The sequence below is a fragment of the Megalops cyprinoides genome, chromosome 17 (assembly GCF_013368585.1).
Source record: "Megalops cyprinoides isolate fMegCyp1 chromosome 17, fMegCyp1.pri, whole genome shotgun sequence".
NCBI lineage: Eukaryota > Metazoa > Chordata > Actinopteri > Elopiformes > Megalopidae > Megalops > Megalops cyprinoides.
In genome coordinates, this window is record NC_050599.1 from 10,016,841 (window position 1) to 10,039,850 (window position 23,010).

The 23,010-nt window shown below is 42.6% G+C and overlaps 1 protein-coding gene across 1 annotated transcript in view; it reads left to right on the top strand.

Annotated features, from left to right (window-relative positions):
• The window catches only part of si:ch73-217b7.1 (ensconsin), a 47,147-nt gene extending 27,212 nt beyond the window's left edge, over positions 1 to 19,935 (top strand). Inside the window, exons 2-19 of the mRNA XM_036549704.1 lie at positions 40 to 141; positions 633 to 707; positions 3,008 to 3,171; positions 4,376 to 4,490; positions 6,099 to 6,209; positions 8,397 to 8,513; positions 11,191 to 11,315; positions 12,814 to 12,950; positions 13,629 to 13,885; positions 14,969 to 15,143; positions 15,806 to 15,974; positions 16,741 to 16,845; positions 17,291 to 17,341; positions 17,531 to 17,585; positions 17,908 to 18,040; positions 18,320 to 18,531; positions 18,968 to 19,021; positions 19,370 to 19,935. Coding sequence (XP_036405597.1) covers positions 40 to 141; positions 633 to 707; positions 3,008 to 3,171; positions 4,376 to 4,490; positions 6,099 to 6,209; positions 8,397 to 8,513; positions 11,191 to 11,315; positions 12,814 to 12,950; positions 13,629 to 13,885; positions 14,969 to 15,143; positions 15,806 to 15,974; positions 16,741 to 16,845; positions 17,291 to 17,341; positions 17,531 to 17,585; positions 17,908 to 18,040; positions 18,320 to 18,531; positions 18,968 to 18,978 — 2,114 coding nt within the window. The 3' untranslated portion in view covers positions 18,979 to 19,021; positions 19,370 to 19,935. The remainder of the gene's footprint in view (positions 1 to 39; positions 142 to 632; positions 708 to 3,007; positions 3,172 to 4,375; positions 4,491 to 6,098; positions 6,210 to 8,396; positions 8,514 to 11,190; positions 11,316 to 12,813; positions 12,951 to 13,628; positions 13,886 to 14,968; positions 15,144 to 15,805; positions 15,975 to 16,740; positions 16,846 to 17,290; positions 17,342 to 17,530; positions 17,586 to 17,907; positions 18,041 to 18,319; positions 18,532 to 18,967; positions 19,022 to 19,369) is intronic.
• The last annotated feature ends 3,075 nt before the right edge of the window (positions 19,936 to 23,010 follow it).

The window sequence follows — 23,010 nt, forward strand, 5'->3', positions numbered from 1 at the left end:
GCTCACATGGAAGTATTTCGTTTTTCTCCCCTCTCGCAGGCGGCGACTCGCAGCCTAAATCGGACGACAAGAAATCATCCTGTCGGCCTACTTCTGCGGCTGGGCCAGGACAGAACAGCAACAATGCTGGCAGCAAACCAGGTCTGATTCTGTCCTCTCTGTGCCCCCCTTAGCTCCCCCCGCCCCGCCCCCCACCTCTTTCTACTTATTATAGTACCCCTTAGCTGCTCTTAGGGATGTCATGGTTCATTGCTCTCTGAATGTTCCTGTCTAGGATTGAAGGATGTTCACTAGATCAATTGTACACTCTCTGCCTCTGTTGCGAAAGCAATTACGAGAATGGACAGCTGTTTCATTGTAGTTTACTGTCCTGTATGTTTTTTTTTTTTCTTTCCTTTGAAATTGATTATTCATAACCTCCTTTAATCGTTTCATTTTCTACTGCCGAAAATGACAGATTTTTCATTTCTATTTCTGTTATGTGCTCTGGGTCTCTTCCACTTCCTGGCACTTTCATCGGAAACACTGCCGTTCTAAATACGATGCTAAATGTTGTTCCGTCTCTGTATAATTTCTTATGTGTAAATATTTTCTGTCTGTGTGTTAAGTGTCTGTGATGTTTCTGTTTCCAGAGCCTCTGGTGTTAAAGATTGATGAAAGACAGAAGCTAGCCCGCGAGAGGAGGGAGGAGAGGGAAAAACAGATCGGTACGTATTTCCATCTGAATTTTTCAATGTACCCTGTACCTCAATTAAGGGATGTTCATTTTATGAGGTCACTGGAGCATTAACCCAACATTTGCTTCCACGTCATGTAGAAACAGAGATCTGAGACCTAATGGGAACACCATTTGAAGCCCATGCACGCAGGTCCTTTTGATGTATTTGGCATAAGGACAAAGGTGCACTTAAAAGAGATTGTCTGGCTCTTAAGCTGCTCTCCTGGCTGCAGTCAGCCCAGTCATTATTAGAGTCTTGCTATTGGTCCTGAGCTCTTCCTCGTCACGTGTAAGGAGCGATTCTATTGGTTTCGGTTGATGCAGTTTCCTGTCTGAACTGGGTCACAGTGCACATTCCATGCATAGGGATATGAGAGGTCTGTTTTTCTGTAATTGTGAATGGTTGGTATAATTAACTAGATTCTTTAATTTTTTTGTCAAAGTAGTGCAATGGTGTTGTAAAAAATGTATATATTTATTTTGTGGACTGTATTACTATGCAGAGACAGGCACTAAAAGTGCATTGGATGTGCCAGAATTATACTAGTGCCTCAATTTAAAGTAAACTCATTGAATTTGGATAAACCTTTATAAATGTCATATCCTGCATGGCAAGATGACCATGGGAGTGATTGAAAACACAAAATCTAAATTATCAAAAATATTCTTATTTTCAGGGCATCTTTCTGTGGCATGAACAAATGGAAATATTTTGTCATCTCATGTGAGGAGGTTGACTCACAGGTGTAACTCACTGCGCACTTGTTTTCACTGCGGGAAGGCTTGGGAAATCTCAGGCTGTCTCTCGTGAAATTAAACTCTGTAAATCTGCTTACTTTAGAGCTGAGAGAAACCCCCTGCTGTCGTTTGTCTCCAACACTTTTATTAGCCAGATAATTAACTCCCTGTCAGACCCATGGACCTTTGAAGGCCTAATAATGCTCGACTTTGACTGCTGGCAAACCTGAAACTGAGCGCAGGGTGATGTTAAAAATTGCAAAAAGACAAGAATGGGCCATGCTCAGGAATCTGATACCCTCTGATCAATATCGGCATGTCCTTTCATTTGGGAGAGCACGTCCTATTGTGATTACCGTCGGTCGTGTTGGGTCAGAGTGGGTCCTGGTCTTTGATCACATTGCCGAGTCTGTGTGGAGCTTGAGTTTGATGTAACTGAACCCCTGTGCCAGTGCACCCACGTGATGAAACAGATCAGAGGATAGGGGACTGCGCCCGGCGCTCTGGAATGCTGTCCTCTATCTTGTTTGCTGTTGCATGACTAAGCAAATATGACGGCGGGAACGAGTGTCACGATGTTACGTAAACCGCAGTACTCGCGTTTCCATGGAGCCGTGATTATGTAACGTATTGAAATCACAGGGGAAGCGAAAAAAGATTAAAGGTTTTGAACATTTGGATGTTAGAGTTTTAGAGACAGTGAGGTACAGATTAGGGGAAATTTGATGCCATGTAGATAAAGGCCCTCCAAAATGTTAGGGACACGATGAATGTCGTCATATATGAGCTGAGTCTTGCCTGAGTTGGTAAGACCTGCGATGAGGCTTAAAATGGTTTGTGGAAAAGGTGCCTGCATCTGCTGTTTAAAGCTGGGTACTGGATTTGTCATTATCCTTGCAATGCTGTCTGTCCTTCGTTGTGATTCAGCGAAATTACATTTCGGCCTGGTTTGTCCTTAAAGTAGGCTAATGCAGTCGGTGGAGGGCAAACTCCAAGGACTACGGCCACTTGCTGCAAATAAAAAATACATTCACAAAGAGTTGCTGGAGTCTTTGGGAGTTGTCTGCTTTTTTCATTACCTGAAATTGGAACTAAGCACCCAGGACAACTAAAGTATTATCACTGCTGGTACTACTAGAAGCTCAAACATAACTGTAGACTTCTTTACTTTGAATTACCAAGATAATAAAGACTTACTTTTTGTCATTAGATGTCTTTTTGTCCTTTTTCAAGGCCAGTGAAGTCAATGTCATGCATGTGATAAAAAAAACTTCATATATTACTCAGTGTTAAGGGAAAATGTGGTAACACTGAATGTGTGTCTCATTCTGATCTGCATTTTGATGTGTATCAACCATAAGTGACTGTGAATTTTATGACATGGGTCAAATCTGTTGTGGGTACTGGCTAGTCTGCAACATTTCAGTACTTCAGTAATGGAGTAGGATGGGTTCTGCTCTCAGTGGTGAGATTTGTCAGGGTCGCTGAAGACTGCGCCGTACAGTCAGTTACTGAGGAAGTGAGCGGTGGGCTGGTGCTGTTTGGTTTCAGCGGCGCGCGAGTCCATCTGGCTGCAGAGGGAGGAGCGGGCTAAGCAGTACTATGAGAAACACCTGGAGGAGCGGCGGAAGAGGCTGGAGGAGCAGAGGGTGAAGGAGGAGAAGAGACGGGCAGCTGTGGAGGAGAAGCGACGATTGAGGCTGGAGGAGGAGAAGGTGGGGCGCTTGTTGGGGGGGGGGAGGGGGGGGGGGGGGGACTTGGGAATGAGTCGGGGTCTTCTGTGGACCCAAACTGAGGCCCTGCTGTACACTGATACTTGCGTAACTGTCACCAAGTGTTCCTGGGTCCCTAATTCTGGCCGGTTATTTCTTTCTCTCTTTATTTATCTGTTGATCTGTACAATATAGTATATTGAACTACCACGTCACCAGAATGTAGTGTCACTCTTTTCAGTCATGTTATATGGTCAACTTATTTTAGTCTAGACTTGCAGGACAGAACAGGAAGATTCAGAGGAAAATTTCCACTAGAGAAAACGTATTTGTCAAATATCAGGGAGATGGCAGTAATGAGCAGAAAAGTCCTTTGAATAGAAGAAAAATACATTTAATTAGAGCATTTTTATTAATGAAAATGGAAAAAAAAACTACAAAATTTGCCCAGGCATTCACAGTGCAAATAATTTGTGTTTAAAATAGTCTTTTAATATTTCATTTTCCTCTTTGAATAATTCATAGGGGAGATTTCCATGCAGGTGATCTCCAGTTAGTTACTACATAATTGAATGCAGAAAAAGATTCTTTAGTAGAGAAAGTGGTTTCATTTCAGTAATTTTACTTACTGATTTTTTGATACGCCGGGAATTTCAACATATGGTACAATGCATTATCCCAGTCTTAAATGATGTAATAAAAGTTATTGATAAGAGATGGAAGCCATTTGAGAATTCAGCTGTCATGTTTCTCTTTACCGGGATATAAATGTTTTTGAGTTCTCGAGCTCCTTATGACATCAGAAATCTTTGAGAACAAAGGGAACACATTTCATTGCATAATGAATCAAGGCTAGATCCTCCCTGCTGGGAGGATTAACGGCCCCCAGAACTCTCTGATGGCTCCGATTTCACAGTTGATTTGCAGTTTCAAAGGCACCTTTTAGGCACTTATACTTTCAATAGAACCACACTTTGAGGTATAACCACAATCTGATTAAACATGCACCCATTGTACGTTGTTGGTTCAGATCACAGGTAACCCACAGCAGGGCATTTATACTGCTAAATTCAATTTCCTGCTGTAGAAACTGGTTTTATGTCCATGTGTATCATGAAGTCTGTGAGCAAACATCTGGTAATAAATGATGGGGCAGCGGCAGGAGGAACGCTGACCGGGCCTTTTCCGTTCGGGTTGTGTTGTGAAGGTACGCCATGAAGCGGTGATACGGCGGACTCTGGAGAGGAGCCAGAGGGCCAAGCAGAAGCCCAACCGCTGGTCCTGGGGCGGGCCACTGCATGGAAACACCGCCCACACCAGTGGTAAATAACCAGGGCCAGGACCCTCCCACCACGGGCATGGCCGCCCTTAGTCATAGGACAGGGAATCACACCTAGAGTACTGCTGTTCTTTAGGGGTCTTATTCCTAACAGTCAACAACACTCAGCTTCAGTTAGTTGGAATTTTTTTTGTTTGTTTTCGATAGATGGCAGGAGATGGCACATTTTGCTACTCACTAAGTATCTGCCTGCACAGCTTTGCCTTTGACATATGATTTTTAGGACAGAGTAGCTGAGTCTCATATTCGGATGAAAACTTTATTTTTCTTTAATTATTATCATTATTCAAGAAGTGGTCATACAACACATTGCTATTGCAAGGGTCAGGTTGAAACACCTGTAAGCTGTAATTGCTTCTCCTTTGGTTATGGGAAATAGCTTTTCACATATTAGCACGTTTCCTCACATGTTTAAGACAGCTCATTTATTTCTTTTCATGCACTAGATTGCAGTATGTATCCATGTTTTTTATGCAGGGTATTATAACCTTTGATCTCATGCTGCAACCAGGTTTAACAGGAGGTTTCTTTATGATTTAAGTCTCCATCTATGTTCAACTTTTGTCTGTTGTCCTGTTGTCTTACCATTTGTTTTACATTAATTTCTGTGCATGAACTTTTAATTTGCTGTGTCTCAGTGATGAGTATCACTCATCATCTTGTTCCGGCTGTCCCTTTTGTGTTTTTTCTTTTTTTTTTTTGTTATTTTTTTTCTCTTGCCCAGGTTTTGTTGAGTCTGCTTTCCTCTCTCCTCTCGATCTTGCGGGCCTGGAACGCCATTTCCAGGGCTCTTTCAGTTTGGTTCGCAGATATGGTATACAGTCGCAATGTGAATATCAGCCTCTGCTCTATGTAACTGCGTAGCAGTACAGCACGCTAGTGCGCATACTGACAATAGTCAGTGTTAGACGGTTAACATTAGATGAAATTAGAGTAGACCAGTGCAGTCCTTAATGCATTGCATTGGTTCTCCAAAACAGGTTGGTCTGTGATATTTGACACAAGCAAAGCCAGAATCTCCTGTCTGTGGAGTGTTTTCAGACTTTGTCTCCTTTGCACCTTCAAAACAAAACCCATCACCCTCTACAGTTATTTTAGGACATGTACATTCAAAATGTACTCGTACCTGGAAAATTTTGCTCACCCATCTCTGATATGTTCTTTCACAAAATTTGGATTTCATTCTGGTGTCAAGGAGTAAAAGAATTATGTGAAAATAATAAGCTGAGTATTGTTGCATTCAGCAATTCAATATTTATGTGCTATTCAACTTATATGAACAGTTCTACTCAAAAAGAAAGGCCTTGATCCACAAATTCCCAATGCATTGGCTCTATTGTGTTGTAGGTTTAGTGTAGCTTGTGTACTGGCGGAGCAGTTGTGTCAAGTAGACCAGGTCAACCTGCCAGTGGAGAACACTTCAGTGCCCAAGGGAAGGAAGGGGAGTGGTGTTGTAATCCTATGGTCTCCTCCCCTCTCCTCCCCCTTCCTCGGAGGTCTCCACCAGCCCCTGGTGGGTAGAATAGAGCGAGTGTCAGGTCTTCCCCGCCCCCCACCACCGTCACCCACCCTTATCTCCCGTTTGTTTTAGATGCAGACAGGAGGTCAGTTTCCACCATGAACCTTTCCAAACATGCAGAGCCAGTCATAACAAAGCGGCTGTCATCTTCCTCCGCGACACTCTTAAACTCTCCGGACAGAGGTACTGTCCCCACCGACCGCTCTCAGCCTATGCTCTGCTTGTTGTGGTTGGGTAACTCAATCCTGTCTCAACAAGAACACAATGCGCTTTCCAGTATTGATTGATTGAGAGATGTCTTTCCTTTGTCAACTGTACTGGATCATGAAACAAACAAAAAATAATGGACACCTCTTTGTTATTCAGCATGGATAATGTGATTGGATAAAAATGAGGTGAGATATTTGCATTATTTAAATGCGCTGCTAAAAAAAACATCTTTACATTTTAATTGCATAAAATTACAATCATACAAAAGCATCACGATTTTTTTATAGCAATAAATAATTTAATCGCAGTATGACACATAGTGACACATGATCTCGGGTGACCTCTACCCTCTCTGAGTCAGGCTCTGGACTCAGTACGGAGATTGTAAAATGTGTCTCATGTCCTGCTGATTCAGCCCATGTTTTTTTTTTTAATTTTTGGTGTTTGAGTTGTAGATCATCCTTGTATTGTGTGTCCATGTTTCACAGATCATTTGATTTGTCTGTGTTGCTCTGTTTTGTTTTCAGAATGCTCATTGTCTTTATGTTTCTGTTGCAGAGTAAGGTTACTTTAAAAATATGCAGCAGAGATTAAGTATATGAGTCAATGTGAATACTGAAAACATCAAGAAACATAAAAAATACTTGGTTGAAACCTGTAATAAATGCTCAGTGTTGTTTTTTTATAATTATTGAAAGTTTTTCTTAAAAGTATTATGTAGTATGCCATTCTAGTTTCAAAATAACACTGGCTCTGTCGGCCTAACTAATCTCATGTGTTCATGGTGATTTCTGTGTTTCAGCCTGCCTTGGAATAATTTTTACTATGATGGATGCATTCGTTTTTGTTGTAGGGGGGGGGGGGGAAACAAGTAAAGTGACGCATATAAATTACACTTGCGGAAGGAAGTGTTCAGAAAGTGCGGCGCTGAAGTAACTTGTTTGGTCTGTTGTCACAGCCTTACAGAAAAGGACATCCTCCTTAAAAACACCTCAGTCTAAACCCTGCGCCTTCAGAGAAAAGACCACCCGGGACAAACGCACAGGTGTATCTGGGGAAGCCGGGGGAGTGAAAACACAGTGGCATTCATGGTCATGCCTGAATGTGAAACTGGCTGGAAATTGTTTCTGTTGACATGTTTATCCCTCTCATTTCACAATGAAAGTCAAGACCTGGAAGGTCATGTATTTATATCGCATATTAAATCGACCAGCTTTAGGATTATCTCATTCTGTTTATATATATATTTTTAGATTATTCTGACAAGATCACCCACTACTATATCTTCAGTGTATTTTTGTTATGAAAATATTTAATCTTGAAGATAATCTTTTTTGCTGGATATTTTAGTCGGTTGTTTACCTGGTTTAAAGCAGTGGGGATTGGAGACCAGCCATTCAAAGCAGGCCTTTAAGGACCTCCTATTATTATGACATCAGTTTGCTACCTCGGGGAGGGGGGGGGGGGGGGGGGGGTACTCAATCTCCAGCCTAGTTTTTCCCACCCCTCCAGGTCCTCAGGGGCCCTCTGTCTGCTAAAACCATCCGCTGCACTCTGTGTCACAACATGCTAACGAATGGCAGAGTTTAGCTTTGCATTCCTTACGGTTCAGCTGTTGCAGCATTCAGGATTGCTTCATTTTTAATGCCTGCATTTTCCAGGGCTTGTGTGGACAGCTAACCACCTTTCGCCATCGCATATTAACCTACACGCCTAGCGACGGGGACGAGCCGCTGCACAGACACATGTGCATCCCCCCACTTCCTGTTGTTTTCTAGTTTGCGCGCTGCAGTTGGAACATCCCGCAATGACTTAATGCATGCACAGCACAGTCCGGCAAGCGGGGAGACATCTGAGGCATTGCATGTGATGCGCTTCCAACACAGAGCATTACTTCCGGCTTCGGATGGCTCATGCAGCTCCTTTGATGCATTGCTTTTTATGTGTGTGTGTGTGTTTTTTTTTTTCCAGCTAACAGGATTCATGCAGTCGCTGTCAGCCCATTTCGGTTTTTTTAACACGCCAGTAATGGCAGGCTGCTGATCCCTGCCATGCTCCCTTCCCCACTACCACCTCCCTGTCTAATGATTTCTGTGTGTGTGTGTGTGTGTGTGTGTGTGTGTGTGTGTGTGTGTGTGTGTGTGTGTTTCTCCGTACCAGCCATGCGCCGCCTGCCGCTCACCCCGTGGGAGAGCACCATGGTCAGTCGCCTGCAGACCCCAACGCACTCCTACCTGGCCAGAAGCAGGAGCGCTGCCTCACTGTCAGGGGAAGCAGGTAGCCTCTCTGCCCCGACCCCGGTCACTGCTCACAGGGGCCTGACTGTTAAATTCACCTCCGCTTCTGAAAAATGCATCTGCAATTTGAGCTCGACTTCAAGTGTAAGACATCCTGGCCAGAGCACCTAACAAGCACTGGACAGCCTTTCTGATTGCTCATCTCATGTTCGGCACATTTTGGCCATTGGGCGGGTCTATTAGACTTTTACTCCCATGTTTGAATTCACGTGGAGGTCTTACTGTTTATGTCATGCTAGACTTTGCATATGCGGTGTGAAAGGTTCGAGTAATGTGAGGTGCTGGTGTCTTTATTGGAAGCAATCCAGCACTTAATTGCTTAACGCTGTCTGCCTACTGATTCTGTGGCATGGCTGGCAGTGTTTCCACAATGCGCCCAGACAATGCTTCTTTGAGGACATGTTGGGCTTGGCATATTGTCCCAGAATATTACAGCTCATCTAAAATTGGGCCATGCCATTTTTAGATGATCCTTTTTCTCTGTGCCAGTGAGGAAGAGTGTAATACCATGCAATAAACAGGCAATAAAACTATGATAGGGATTAGGGCTGGTGTCGAAATGTGTTTTGGAATTTTTAAGCACTGCTTAAGATGTTACTCTACAAGATATGACATTTTTTAAGAAACATTTATCATCACCCAAGTCTGGGGAAAAAAGATAATACTTCTAAAAGCTTTATTGTGCAGCGGAATTTAATTTAATGTTCATTCAATAGTTACGCTACAGGCAAAACACTGCAGCATTACAACATATGATTATTATATTTGGACCGCTGTATTCAAACTGTTCATGTGTCAGACACAGCCATCATCTGAAGGCAATGGCTCACGTTTAATTAGAGCTGTTCTGCCGATAATATTTTTTCATTTCAAACATTTATAGTCTATCCCACAGCAGCTCTTCACAGCACTGAAGAACACAGTAATTAACCATTGAAGCAAATTCTAATAGTTTATTTCTTAGACTACTGTACATAATATTTTGTTTCTATTTTGTGAGGTGAAACATATATTAATTACATGCAATATGTGTCATTTTGACAATATAACTGGGTTCTTCATGAATAATCATACATTGGCAGAACCCAGGACCTGTCCCACTTTTCCATGTTTTTTTTTTTTCTGTGTAGGCATTATGTTCAACAATACAAACAATATCCACTTAGACACACGGTGCAAATGTCACACTGCACCATGAGTGTGTTGCATGGACTGGCTTGTTTTTCCTTGTTTTGTTTTGTAGATCCTTTACACCACGCGCTTAGTGTGTAAATGATGAATACTTAAGTCTTTGGTGGTTGCAGTTGTTTTGAATGGCGGGAGTTATTCTGCATAACCTTCTCTACTTGCTGTTTTGCTTGGGTGGTGCTGCTGCAGTGGCCTTGTTTCCCCATTAACACTTTCTGGGATTGATAGAGGTGCATGCGGTTGATTTAATTACTAACATGTCTGGAATCAATAACACCTGTAGCGTGCAACTCAGCCATCACTGCTGCAGCCCCTGTTATGTAATGAGGGGTTTTTGTAGCTGACAATGCAGTACGTTATGTCCCACTCAGCAGAGGAAGGAAAGTTGAAGGAATTAGCTGAATTCTTATGAAATGATGACATTCCCATGAAAAATATAAATGGCATTAGTTAGCCCAGGTCAACAATTTAAACATGGTTTCGGGGCTAATGTTGACCTATCTTTTGGAGTTTATAATTCACTGTATGTAATGTTCCGAAAGGGAAAGGAACCGAGAGTTCTCTGCATTTACTTTTAGTGTTTAGTGAGACTTAAGTGTTGCTTTTAGTGGGACACAGTCTCTCATAGTTATTTGTAGAAGATGGGACCAGCTATTTTCAGGTGTTTTTTTTTTTTTTGCTCGGAGTATGGAACAGGCTGGTCCTAGGCAGGAGTACAGCATGCTTGCTGGTTTGTTTTAGTTGAGCTGTGTTATATAGATCTTATCAAATCAGTCAGTTAATCCATCAGAGCAAGTTGCCCATGTTTATCCTTTCCCTTGAATCATCACCTTTTTGACATGTTAACTACGACATGGTTTAAATATATCCTTTTAAACTTGTAGTTGCAGAAATGAAAATGCCCTTCTTTGTGTATAGCAGTTTGTATAGCGATTTCAGGTTACTGAAACCAGATCAGCCTATTAAGTGGAATTCAATAATGAGTCTTCCAATCACTGCCCTGACCTAGTTTAACATGGAATGGCTCAAACTGCTATGCAGAGGGAGGGCCATTTCCTTCTCTGAAGCTGTATGTTTTAATGGAGCGCAGGAGGCCTGGGGTAGCCTTTTCAGGATATGAACCCACAGACCTCTGGTTTTGAATCCAGCGACTGATCCTGCAATCTTCCCTTTAGGTGAAAGCACATTAATGAAGTGCACTGTGGTCCACTGTGTTGAGATAGTCACAGGGGTTGCTTCTAGTGATGGCTGTAGTTGCCACAACCATAAAAACGTGTAGCGGGTCTAATAGCAGCTCTTTCTTCTCTTCTTTTTTTCCCCCTCTTTCCTCTTTCTCCTCTCTCTCCTCTTATGGTTCACCTTCTCTGCACTCTTTCCTCCATCTGCTCCTAAATATCCACCCCTCAAAAAAAACCAACCACCAAAAAAAACAAAAAACTGTGTAGTTATCCCCGTTTGTCCCCGTTCAGCATCTTGTCACCCCATGACTGCCACGTCCTTCAAGTCTCTGCAGTGCCGCAGCATGGAACGCCCCAGGATGGCTCTGTCCAGCCTGGACAGTGTGAACCGCCGGAGGAGTGCCCACCCCACCACGGTAAGGTGCAGGGTTCTCTCTCTCTGGAGGTACCTCTCTAAGCATTGTTTTTGTGGTCCTTGCTTCCCCAAAACGCTGCTGGTGTCCATGGAAACAAGGGCAATGCCGAGGGTGTGGCATAATGGTTGCAGAACTGGGTTTGTGATGCTAAGGTTATAGGTTTTATTCACGGGCGGGGCACCACTGTGGTACCTGTGAGTATTCACTGCTCCAGCAAACCTCTAGCTGTATAAATGTATAACTGTAAGCAGTGTAAATTAAACTGGATTTTGATTTTCAGAGCCACATGCAAGCTCATAGTGTCAGATATTTTTGTGATATTAATCAGCTGATGTAAAAGTACATCATCTGGACACCACTCTATCACAGGGCCATTACCCTTAATCCAGCCCCTATAATGCTGAGTACAGTGCAGGTGAGCAGTTGATTCCATTTTGAAAGTATTGGCAAGACTCTGCTGGGGATTGAAGGCCCAAACTTCTGGGGTCACTGACAGACACTGTGACAATTATCCATTTAAATGCCCTGCCTGGCAATTGGGCCCAAGGCCTTAATGGCTACTCCAGCAAGCTCAGCTGAAAAGGGCTCTAGGTTTATCAGAACCTACTTTTGGCTTCTGTCTGTGGGATGTAGCTGTGGGAGCATGCAGTACAGTACCTTTCCATTTCTCACCTGTAAGAGAAATTCAGCTTGATTCTGTGCTAAATTATCAAAGCTTCTGGAAACTGTTTACCACTGTGATGTGTTCAATAGGTGTAAAAATACAGGTGTTATCATTTATAACATTATGTAGTTGTATGGAGAATCCACGTACAAACTTGGATTCCAATTCGTGTGACATTAAATCAATATTTACACAAGCTGTTGTTTTTCCTGCGCTTCTGGTGAGCAGGCCAGCAACTTCTTTTATTTGATCTAATAGCCTGAACGCTTAATTTAAAGCGAATTTTCTCGCAGTCCATCTGTCTGAATGCAAGAGCTTATATAATTAAGTGCTTAAGGATGAGTACTTGGCCCCATCCACAAGTGCAGTCTGGGTTGCGAGGGCTTTCTTCATTTTCGTCTGATTAGTGATTCTCTAGACCGGCAGGCAGCCACAACTGTGTTTGACAGCCTGCCCAAGGTAGTGTGTCCTTACTTGACACTGCTCAGCTTGTTATGAGCGAAGGCATTGAAAACATTAGCGTCTGTGAGTAAGACAAAGCAAAGTACCCATCAGAGTGAAGTGGAAGTTAAACGTGTCACCTCATAGGGTCAAGATTTTGAATCGGACTCTAGATACCTAATTTCAGTTCAGAGAGGATCACGTTCACCCCCAACGCCCCCCCCCCCCCCCCCCCCCCCCATTGATGCTCCCATAAGACATACTTAATTTATGTCTGGTAAATATTTAAGGTTGTGTTTTTTATACCCAGAATCAATGTGGCATACCTTGTAGGTATATGTTGGGTCTTGTATGTACACCTTCTGACAGGTTTTTATTCTATGCTAAACTAAGGGCGATAAACGAGAGAAAGAAAAGAACTACATGAGGAAGTCTTGGAGCAACCTCTCCACTTCTACCCCTGCTGACGGAAAGCGCTCACAGTCTCTTGGTAACCAAAGGAGCAGGGTCAAAGCGCCCTCACCTGTGAGGTAAGGGAACTACCGGGCATTCAAGTTGAAAGGGGTTTCCTCATTCAGGAAGTGTATGTGACAGGGGGTCAGTTTACTATTTACTAACATGAACAATCAAGGTAACAACCTTACAGACAAGCCATTGATTTTGGTGGTTTTACTAATATTGTTTTGCAGCAAGTTTCATCTCACCAGATTATATATGACTGAAATATTTGTGTGTAAACACTGATTTCATGTAGATAATGTTTATCTGGGTGAGAAACAAAAACAGAAGCTGTATCAGCCTAATTGCATTGTAGTACTGGTATTGCTTCTCTTGGGTCAAGGAATTTGACCTTTTAGATCAGGGAATTTTTAGTAAGCCAGTAATGGATTTTGGTCTGAGATTTTAAAAATATGTAATATTTTATTAAATGCGGCAGGTGGCAGTTTAAACTAAATTAATCTTTTAGTTGGGCTGTAGAAATGGAACATTTAAGCGTGTGAATGTTCCACTAAATGTTAACTTAATCAGTTGAATAGTTTTATATATAATATATAATATCCTCCAATGATAAGAAATAATAGTGAATTTCAAGGATTTTATTCCTCAAATTTTAGACATTGGTTTCATTGTCATAGCTCATGCACTGTACTGTACAGTGAGTTAGGGTATTAGCCCAACAACTGACTCTTACTCCGCCTTCATTCCAGGACCACACAGAAACCTCACCCAAGGCCCCCCACCCCAAAGCAGGTGAAGGCTCCACCCCAGCCCCCACCTCCACCCCCAGCAGAGGAGGTCCCCTCACCCAGCTTGCCCCTCTCCCCTGGGAACGTGCGACCGGTGAGGGCGGTGGAGGAGAGCCCCAGGGAGGAGCCGGAGGAGGGGGAAGGGAAGGGAGAGGAGACCCAGGCCCCCGACAGACCAAACCCAGAGTCGGCAACACCTGCCAAAGAGCCCCCCAGCGGTGAGTCCTGCAGCCTCACATTCCCTGCACAAAGAGAGTGGCCTAATGGTACCCAGGGTGAATGGCATTTCAGATGTAATTTGGGCATTCAAGAGTACATGGAAATGGAAGGGTACAGACAGCAGTGTTGCTCTGCACAGCCAGGAATCTCCAGATTATCCTCTAAAAGTCCAGTGTTGTAGACAGGCATCACTAATGGTTAGACTGCAGGTTATCCAGAGGTAAATGGAGCTTTTTCAGATCATTTTTAGAGCTTCTTTTAAGGAGGAATGAAATAAGCCTACACCACGGCTTCTCCTGTTTGTCCACCCACCTAGAAATATGAAAGTGGAAGTAACAGACAATGTAAATCAGGTTTCATCCTTTCTAAATAAAGACAGCATTTCCCAGTTAACTCCACTAAAAATTGCTATTGATTCCATGTTTTCTGTGTATTTGCCATGTACTCTTGATTGCAAGTGATACGTCAATATGTGATAGCATTATCATTGCTGAAGCGTCATTTGTGAAATTGAAAGTTTCATAAGAAGCATTGTTTTCATTTGGGAGAAAATACAGTGTCATCACTGAGAACTGCCTGGATGAGCCAAAAAGACAGGGGCCCTCTGTAGGTGTCTTAAGGAAATGCTTCTGGGAGTGCTATAACATGCTTCCAAATATGGTTTCTAAATCCATTTCTTGTGCACCTGGCAGATTATTCTATATCTGTATGTGGTTCTGTCAGATAAGGCTTTCTCCACATATAGGTGTGATCCATGTGTAGGGGTAGTTTAAGTCTTTTTGAGATATATAGGATGCTGTACAGGCCTGGTGCTATGAGGGTGCTTAGGGATGCATTGCACACCCAGATGGACCTCAGTGCACTCTCAGTTGTCTCCTTATATCCCGATGTCTACATAGTATCCATGACTTTAGAGGCCCCCTATGGATTGCAATTGTACCCCTCTGTATTTTCTCCTGGCACCAGGCCTAATGCCATAGCCTCTTAGTCACCCCTGCACCCCTTTGGAATGAAACCTATGGTACGGTGTCTGTGTATATAGCCACAGGGTAATGGCGTGTCTCCTCCCTCCCCCCCCACAGACTCTGTCCAGGCCTCGCGCTCTGTGGCGACCCCTCCCGCTGCCATGGGTAAGCCCTCAGCGGGCACCACCGACCCCGAGGAGGCCACACGCCTGCTGGCGGAGAAGAGACGGCAGGCCCGCGAGCAGAAAGAGAGGGAGGAGGAGGAGAGGAGGCAGATGGAGGAGGCAGAGAGGTAACCACATCAGCAGTCTTCCTGCAGCCACATCCAGCCCTCCTGTGACAGGGAGGAGGTGTCTTCTGTTTCCTCGGGTCTTGATACTTTAGTGGGGCTATTTGGCTGCTGCCTGGCTCTTTCAGACCCTGCTCTGGACACTTAAGATTTGGCAGCTTGGCCATCCTTTCTGTCAGGAATAAAATGAGTAAGATGACATTTGATGATGTCATGGAGACAGGGAGGAGAATCCACTTTGAGAGTACTTTGAACAGACAGATTGACAGTGTGAGATGCACAGCCATGATTCTGAGTTTCAGAAGTTTCTTATTGTGAGGTGGAGCATGCCTTAGATGGCTCGTGTAGAGATATGCTTGTTTTGTATGGTTGATATGGTCGATATGATTGCACTTAGATGGGTGGTATGATCTCATGTCAGAATTGCTTGGCAGCTGCTGGAATCCACAGATTTTGGTATTTTCTGGATGGTCATCTTGCTTTCTCTGCATGCCACCAGCCCATCTTGATAAGGAAAGAGCAAAAAGGAAAGTCTATACAAGTCTGATGCCTTAGAAATCAAAATATGTCAGTAGTATGTGTTTTGTATTGAGCCTTATTGATACAGCCACAGCACAGATGCAGTGGGTGTGGGTTGGCAGTGAGAGTATTAAAAACCCTTACAGGCGCAGCAGGGAGGAGATGGCACGCAGGAAGGCGGAGGAGCGGGTGCGGCGAGAGGAGGAGGCCCAGCGTCTGGCAGAGGAGAGGCAGAAGAGGGAGGAGGAGGAGAAGCGTGCCGAGGAAGAGCGACTCCAGAGGGAGAGGGAGGAGGCAGAGCGTCTCCAGAAACAGGTGAGAGATTCAGCACAGATGCTCAGCACCACCGCAGACAGTGTGCTGTGCCGTACTTTAAAACAAAGTAATAAGGAACTGAAACACCATTGTTTTCCATTGTGCTGAGTTGTCTTTAACTTTGCTTAATTCATAATTTTGCCATGGAACAGCATTTTATTTATAGTCAACCCCCGAGTATCCCAGCATATGGGAGGGAGCTGAGGCACAAATAATTCACCGAATTGTGTGAGATACATGACACAAGGCACAATAAAAGACTCATATCACCACGTTATTGTTCAGTTATTTTTAGCTGTCTGTATCATTTGGCTGTATGATGGCTTACTATTTTGACAATAGCACAATTTGCTACCTCTCTCTTCTGTTATGTATTTGCTGGAATGTCTGGTAAGCCTTAGGTGTACTGATCCTTACTATCGACAAATGGATGAGGTGAAAAAAACTGCATATAAAACATAACATAAACTGCGCACGCTACAGATAATTAGCCACCTGATAATCAGGAGTGCACTGTATATAAAGGTAGATTTTGACTGCAAACATACAAAACCTTTGTTTGCGGCTGATGATTCCCTGCTGGGGCACTGCTGCTGTACCCTTGGGCAAGGTACGTAACCTACAGCTGCCTCAGTAAATATCCTGCTGTATAGATGGATAACATGTGCAAACTGTAACCTTTGTAAGTCGCTCTGGATAAGAACATGACAATAATGTAATGTAATGATGATGTGGGTGAAAGGCAGTTTGCCTTTTATTTCCCCAGAAAGAGGAGGAGGAGGCCCGCCTCAGGGAGGAGGCAGAGCGGCTGAGGCTGGAGAGAGAGAAACACTTCCAGAAGGAGGAGGCAGAGCGGCTGGAGAGGAAGAAGGTACAGCCCACTGTTACTGTTACTGTGTGTCTGAATGTGGAGCCACAGCCAGTGCGGAAATGCTGGCTGCCACAGTATATAGGCACCTTAAGTATGAACATCAGTGTTTGACAGTAAGGGGTGCATTTATGAGGTAATTTCAGGGGTGACTGCGGGTGCTGCTTTGTGCCTGAGCATGGTAATTGACCTCAGTTGTACTGGAAAGTACAAGTAAATGTAAATAGAAGTTATAAAAATGGGTCAGATTTGAAACTGACGCGGTGAAAGATGCATTAGTAAAGTAAATGCATAATTTGTTATGAAAGTGACTGTTACACAAAAATGCATTGACATCTTTTGTTCATCACACTTTAAACATTGTACGTTAAAACAATTTCCTTCTTTATATAAAAGAGTGTTTGCTTAGATTTCAGTGTTGTTACAAAAAACATGTCTTTCTCCATAGCGTCTGGAGGAAATAATGAAACGAACACGAAGATCAGAGCCTGCAGAGAAGGTAAAGTAGAGGGGCATAAACGCAATAACCTGGCTTACTGTGGTTTCATGAAATCCCAGATGAGTGTGTCTACCAGTACCACTGAGCTGTAAATATCACAGAGTTCAGCCAATCATAGTGTTTTGCTTTTGCAGAGAAATCATCACGGTTTTATCCCAGTACATTACAGCTAGCATTTTTGTTTTGCAGAAATCTGTTCCACAGAGGAATGGAGAGTTCTCTCAGCAGAAGGCGGAGTTAACAGGTATGTTTAATCGACAACACATGATTTTACTCTTTCTATTCACAGTCATATGCCATTTGGACATGAACAAATTCAACATTCATGAACAACAAATTCAAATTCATGAACAACAAAATTGGGATTAGAAATGAAAAGTACCTTATGATTGATTACCTTAGTAAAGGCTTTTTAAAGAGGGGGGAAATTATTTGATTTGTTGTTCAAATCAAATGGTAGCTTTGCAAACCAAGCACAAGCTTGTTGGCTAATGGGTTGTGTTGATTGTTGCCTTGTGGGTTGTGATGCCTCTTGCTTTTGGGTGTTGGCTTTGGGTTGCCTGCAGCACTGACTCCAGAGCCCACGTCACCCTCGGTGACAGTGACAGAGCCAGAGCAGACACCGGTGTCCCACCACAGCAGCCGCAATGGCCATGGGGCCCTCGGCCCCTCACCCCCGCTGCCCACCATTATGGAGAGGTAAGGGGGGGTGGAGCAGACAGACCCACTGGAAGCTGGTAGGAGGCAGGGTAGCTCACATGGCATGCATTTTTACATGTTGATACATGATACAGCTGGATATTTTACAAAGGGCTGTTAGTACTGTAGCTATATTGTCCAGGTGAAACTAGATAAAAAGCAAGCAATGATATAGACATAAAACAGGAATTAAATATAACTAAACTTGGACAGATACAGGACCTTAAATTAAGCCCTCTTAGTTGTCAGTGGCATGTTTTTGTGTGCTTTCTCGCCCAGTCCTTCAGCAAATGAAGTCGAACCAAAAGAGAACGGCATTCTGACACAGAATGACACTTTTGAAGAGGTGATCAATCTGCCAGTTGGAACCAAAATATCCAGGTTGGACATGGGTGATGAGGAGGATCTCATTCCTGTCGTGGCATTCAAAGAGAATGGATCCCTGAGGCCACTGGCCAGCATGGAGGATGTCCAGGCACATCAAAGAGCAGGTAAGGGCCGTGTGGGCCCAAGATCACCTTCCATTGTGAATCTTTATTACCCTCACTACAGAGGACTGTGTTGTATGGATATTTGATGCTCATTGGTTATCCATCATTGAAGACCACCTCCTCAGGTGAGGAGACGGTTCACAACAGGCTACTACATTATTCATACATTACTCTTGACAAATTTTAAATGACAGTAGGGGCTGTTCCCTGGCACAAATGATCAGCTTAACAATTGCTACTTGACATCTATATCTAATTGGAACTTGAAATTCATTTTTATGTTTTCTGCGATAACCTAGATATACCTTAAAATTCCTCAGATGAACCCCAGGAAAAATTATTGGACATACTGGGCAAACAGTACGTCAGTTCCTTTACAAGGCTGATCTGTAAATGCATGGTACAATCAGTTAACCTGGGTTTTATTTCCTCATAGAACCACCCTAAGTGCCTTGCAGGTAAGCTGTGAATTCATGGCATTCCTATGCAGGTGAGATTCTGAGCTTTGCGACAAGTATCATCCAGCTGCATTAAAATTTTTCCAGGGTTATATGAGGAAGCCCAAACAAACAAGTGTGGGAGGAATGAGGTTAAAATGTGGTACAGTGGATTTTTTTGATGCTGATATACCACAGCACCAGATGAAGATGTGGGATAAGATATTTTTGTTTGCTCCAACCCAAGTAACAAAAAAAGTACAATTTTTTCATTGGTGGAATGAAATTCTGACTGTTTGGCCTGTAGGACAGCAATAGCCCTCTCTGTCTGAGCAAATGAATTCAGTTGAAATTAAATGACCAATGGGGTACTAATTATTTATTTTTATTCTGAATTTCAGACGTTATCTGAGAGCCTCTGCTGAAGGAGTTGGATGGCTAAGCTGCAATCCTTTTTTCCCTTCCTGGTGAAGAAGGCAGCCATTTTCTTAAACTGGCACTTTGAGAAAACACTTGAAACATTTTTCTGTCATGGAGGACTGCTTAAAAGCTCAAAAACCCTTTCCTATTTTGGTAGTCAGACGACAGCTCTCTGTCCGGTTGATCACGCTTTCGTGTGCTTTTGTGTTAAAAAAAATTCTTCCCACCTGCTCCTAGGAAGATTGGCCACAGAAGACATGTTTTGTTTCGTGATTGTGCTTGGCAGAGGGGAGTAAATTTTCTTGGGTGTTACTAATAACTGTACATTGAAATCAGTTGTAATGTCCTCTTATCTAATACTTGAATTCCTCGTCGCTGTAGACGTAGCAAGGCAATGAGGTACTGTTATAAACCTAGTGGGTTAAATGTGATGGCAAGTGGAAGGTGCATTGGGGTAAAATGCTGTTTTCTCTCAGTAAACCAGGAAAAGTTGTGTGTACTGCTGATTTCGCCTAGTTTTTTAATCTGTAAAACGTGAATAGTTCTTTTTTTAAGCTCTCAGCTTTAACAATATCGCCCCCTCATTCACAAAGATTTCTTACGACATAAGAAGCACCTCATTTAATGAGAGCTTGAACACTCAAAAGTAAAGATTTCAGTAATTTTTTTTTTGATTTTGAAATGAGAAAGAATGAAGAATGAGGAAAACATTTTGAAACACAGTAATGACATTCTGTTAGACTTTCTTTATCTCTGTGTTCCAAGTTTTCATAAATCAGAAATGTAGCTCCTTATAGCATAAGAAATCCTAGTGAAAAGGGGGTTGGTATTCTTTGTTTTGGCAAGGCAGCCACAAGATATACTAAATATGCATTGCATACCCAAATTTTGTATGACTGGGATTAAAAGAACATGATCCAACAGATTGATGATCTGTCAGAAAGAAGAATTAGATAAAATTTTGTTTCATGCTGCTACTTAATGACTTTTCCTTTGCCTTATCGGATCATGAGAGTATGAGATTTGAATGATTTGTGAAAGTCTATGCTTTTGCTCGTTTCAGAGCAGAGGGCTTAAACTGGACATGGAGTTTCAAAATTGCATTCCTAAAACATGACCTTCACGTATCTTGATTCTTCTGGCTCATTTATTTGCAACACTTGAACCATTTAATTTCCATCTCACAAAATTCTAGGCATTGCTGCTATGAAGCATGGTTCTCAAAGCTTTGCACTCATGCACAGTTCTCACAAGAATTGTTTCAGGAACAGTGAAAGGTCTTTGTATGATACAGATTAACACTGGTAGGCCACTTTGCTGGTACCCTGGATTTGCGATAATAAAACATTTATGCAGGGATCATTTACTGTCTCTTGTTAAAATGAAAGTATGCAGAGGATAAATACATATAAATATATAGAGAGAAATATAGAAAAGTGAGAAAGTGTATATTTTATTAAAAATGATAACAAAGCTTTGAAAAGGGGAAACATTTGGATCCATTCATTGAGAAGCTGGAGGATTACTAAAGCCATTCAGTGGTGTGTTTTAGTACTAAAATGTGCTAGGATTCTTCTGATTTGGTTCTGTTTTGTGTTTCCTCGCATTCCACTCCTGTCCATGTTCATAGAAATTCTATTTAATGAGACCTTTCTGTCAAAACTGTTGTAGTTTTCAACCATTTGATCTGTATAGCATGTAAAGAACACAATAAATTTTGTTTGGACAAAACCACACTCATGCTTCTGTTGTCAGTCTGTGAAGTTTAGTTTTTAATTTGCTCTGAATTCGGCTCCATGTTGTTTACGGTGGAGGTGTCATGGCTTCTGATGTCAAGAGTAGGTAGCTGCAGTCCAAAAAGGCAATCTCATCCATAGATGTCCAGGTTCCTCTGGACCATGCATATTTGCTTAGGGTTAGCAGTGCCACATTTGTGAACAAGATAACCTTACATGAGATCGAATTTTCGATTAGATCTAGATGCAACTAGAATGTTCTTGTAGGCATTATATCTGAGCTAAGGGTGAACTAAGAGTTCCTTAACAAGAGAGGGGTGGGGCTGTTTAACTTTGGAGACAAGTGCTTCCCTTGGGCAACACTGATCTTGGATCAGAGCCAGCAAGTGTACGCCGCACCTCACCTTCTGAGCATTGATCAGAGATCAATGTTGCTGAGGGGAGAGGGCAGCAGTTTGGGACACAATTCAAAGACAGAACCTAGCTCCATGACTGAGCCCTGAATCCATTCACTGCATCCTCTGAGCTCAGGGAAATTCACATCTGCTACCATGACTGAGCCTTTTAGCAGTTTCACTGACTAGAACTGACACTTGAAGGACAGGCCAGGAGCTGGAAAAATCATACCTGAGATTAAATCAAATGTTCAGTCTAAGAGCAATAGATATTTTAGTCCTTTTGGATTTGCTAAGAAGTCTATGAAGCCACTTTTTACAAATTCATTTCCAGCTGCAGATTTATATGAATCTGATCTAAGGTTGACAAAAGAAAAATAGCAATAGATACATATGAACACACATGCATATATCAGTTACTTTTTGTGATTAACTGAAATGGAAAATTTGTGCTGGGAAAATGATAACTTTAGACACAGTGATGAGTTTGAGGGTGATGGCCAGGGTCTTCCCTTGAGAGACTGAAATTATTGAGGGCTTCATTCCAAGCGTGTGAAAATGCTCCTCAGGCCCTCAGAATTACATGCAGCTGGTGCTCGGTCAATACTTGGCCACCCTGCGGTTCACTTCCTGCGAAAGCTGGCACTTATTAAATCCGATTCCCTCGAACAAAGCCAGAGGCTCAATATCTCCACGGTGACTGACGTACTGGTTTCCATCACAGGGACAAAAATAATACAATGGGCCACTGCCCTTTGCTTTATTCTCATGCTGTTCCTGAAGAGGCCTGCCGAAATCTGAGAGAAAGAAAAATGCCATAAAACCATGGCATCATCATGGATTTGTGGAATGTTCTCATAAAGCGTGGTGCTGGGTTTTCAGAATTCTATTTTTTTTAATATAGCACATGAACACACACAATGAACATCTGCTGGGAAGTTATGTTTGTAACTTAAAAATTGGCAACATGGAAACTGAAATTTCGAAACTGTCTCTGTCATCCATACTCACAAATTGTGGCAGAAGCATAAAATTGAACCAAATATTTGTTTGAGCCCAGGCAACATCAGGTAGTTATGAGAGTACCAGCTTGACAAGCAATCTGTTCCACAAAGTGCATTCTTTAATGCCAGATGCGGGTGTCTTGTTTTCAAACCGTGAGAATAGACCAATATTAAAGATTCAAGATGGACTTTTCATTGCATAGTGATGCTTTTTATAAATATCTAGGATGCAAACAGGGCAAAGAGAGAAGGTCTATCACCAAGAAGGTTGTCAGTCATACTGACACAGACTACAGATAAATTTTATAACATTCAGACACAGAAATGTGGTGTACAAACCCTCATTACTGTCCTGGAATTGGGGAGCTTGCTGGCCACACTATTGTGAATCTTAATGTTGAACAACAAAATCAGAACACTCACATTCAATGATTTCAGCGACAGAATTGACATCTACGGATCTGAATAAAGGTAAAACAGAGTATCT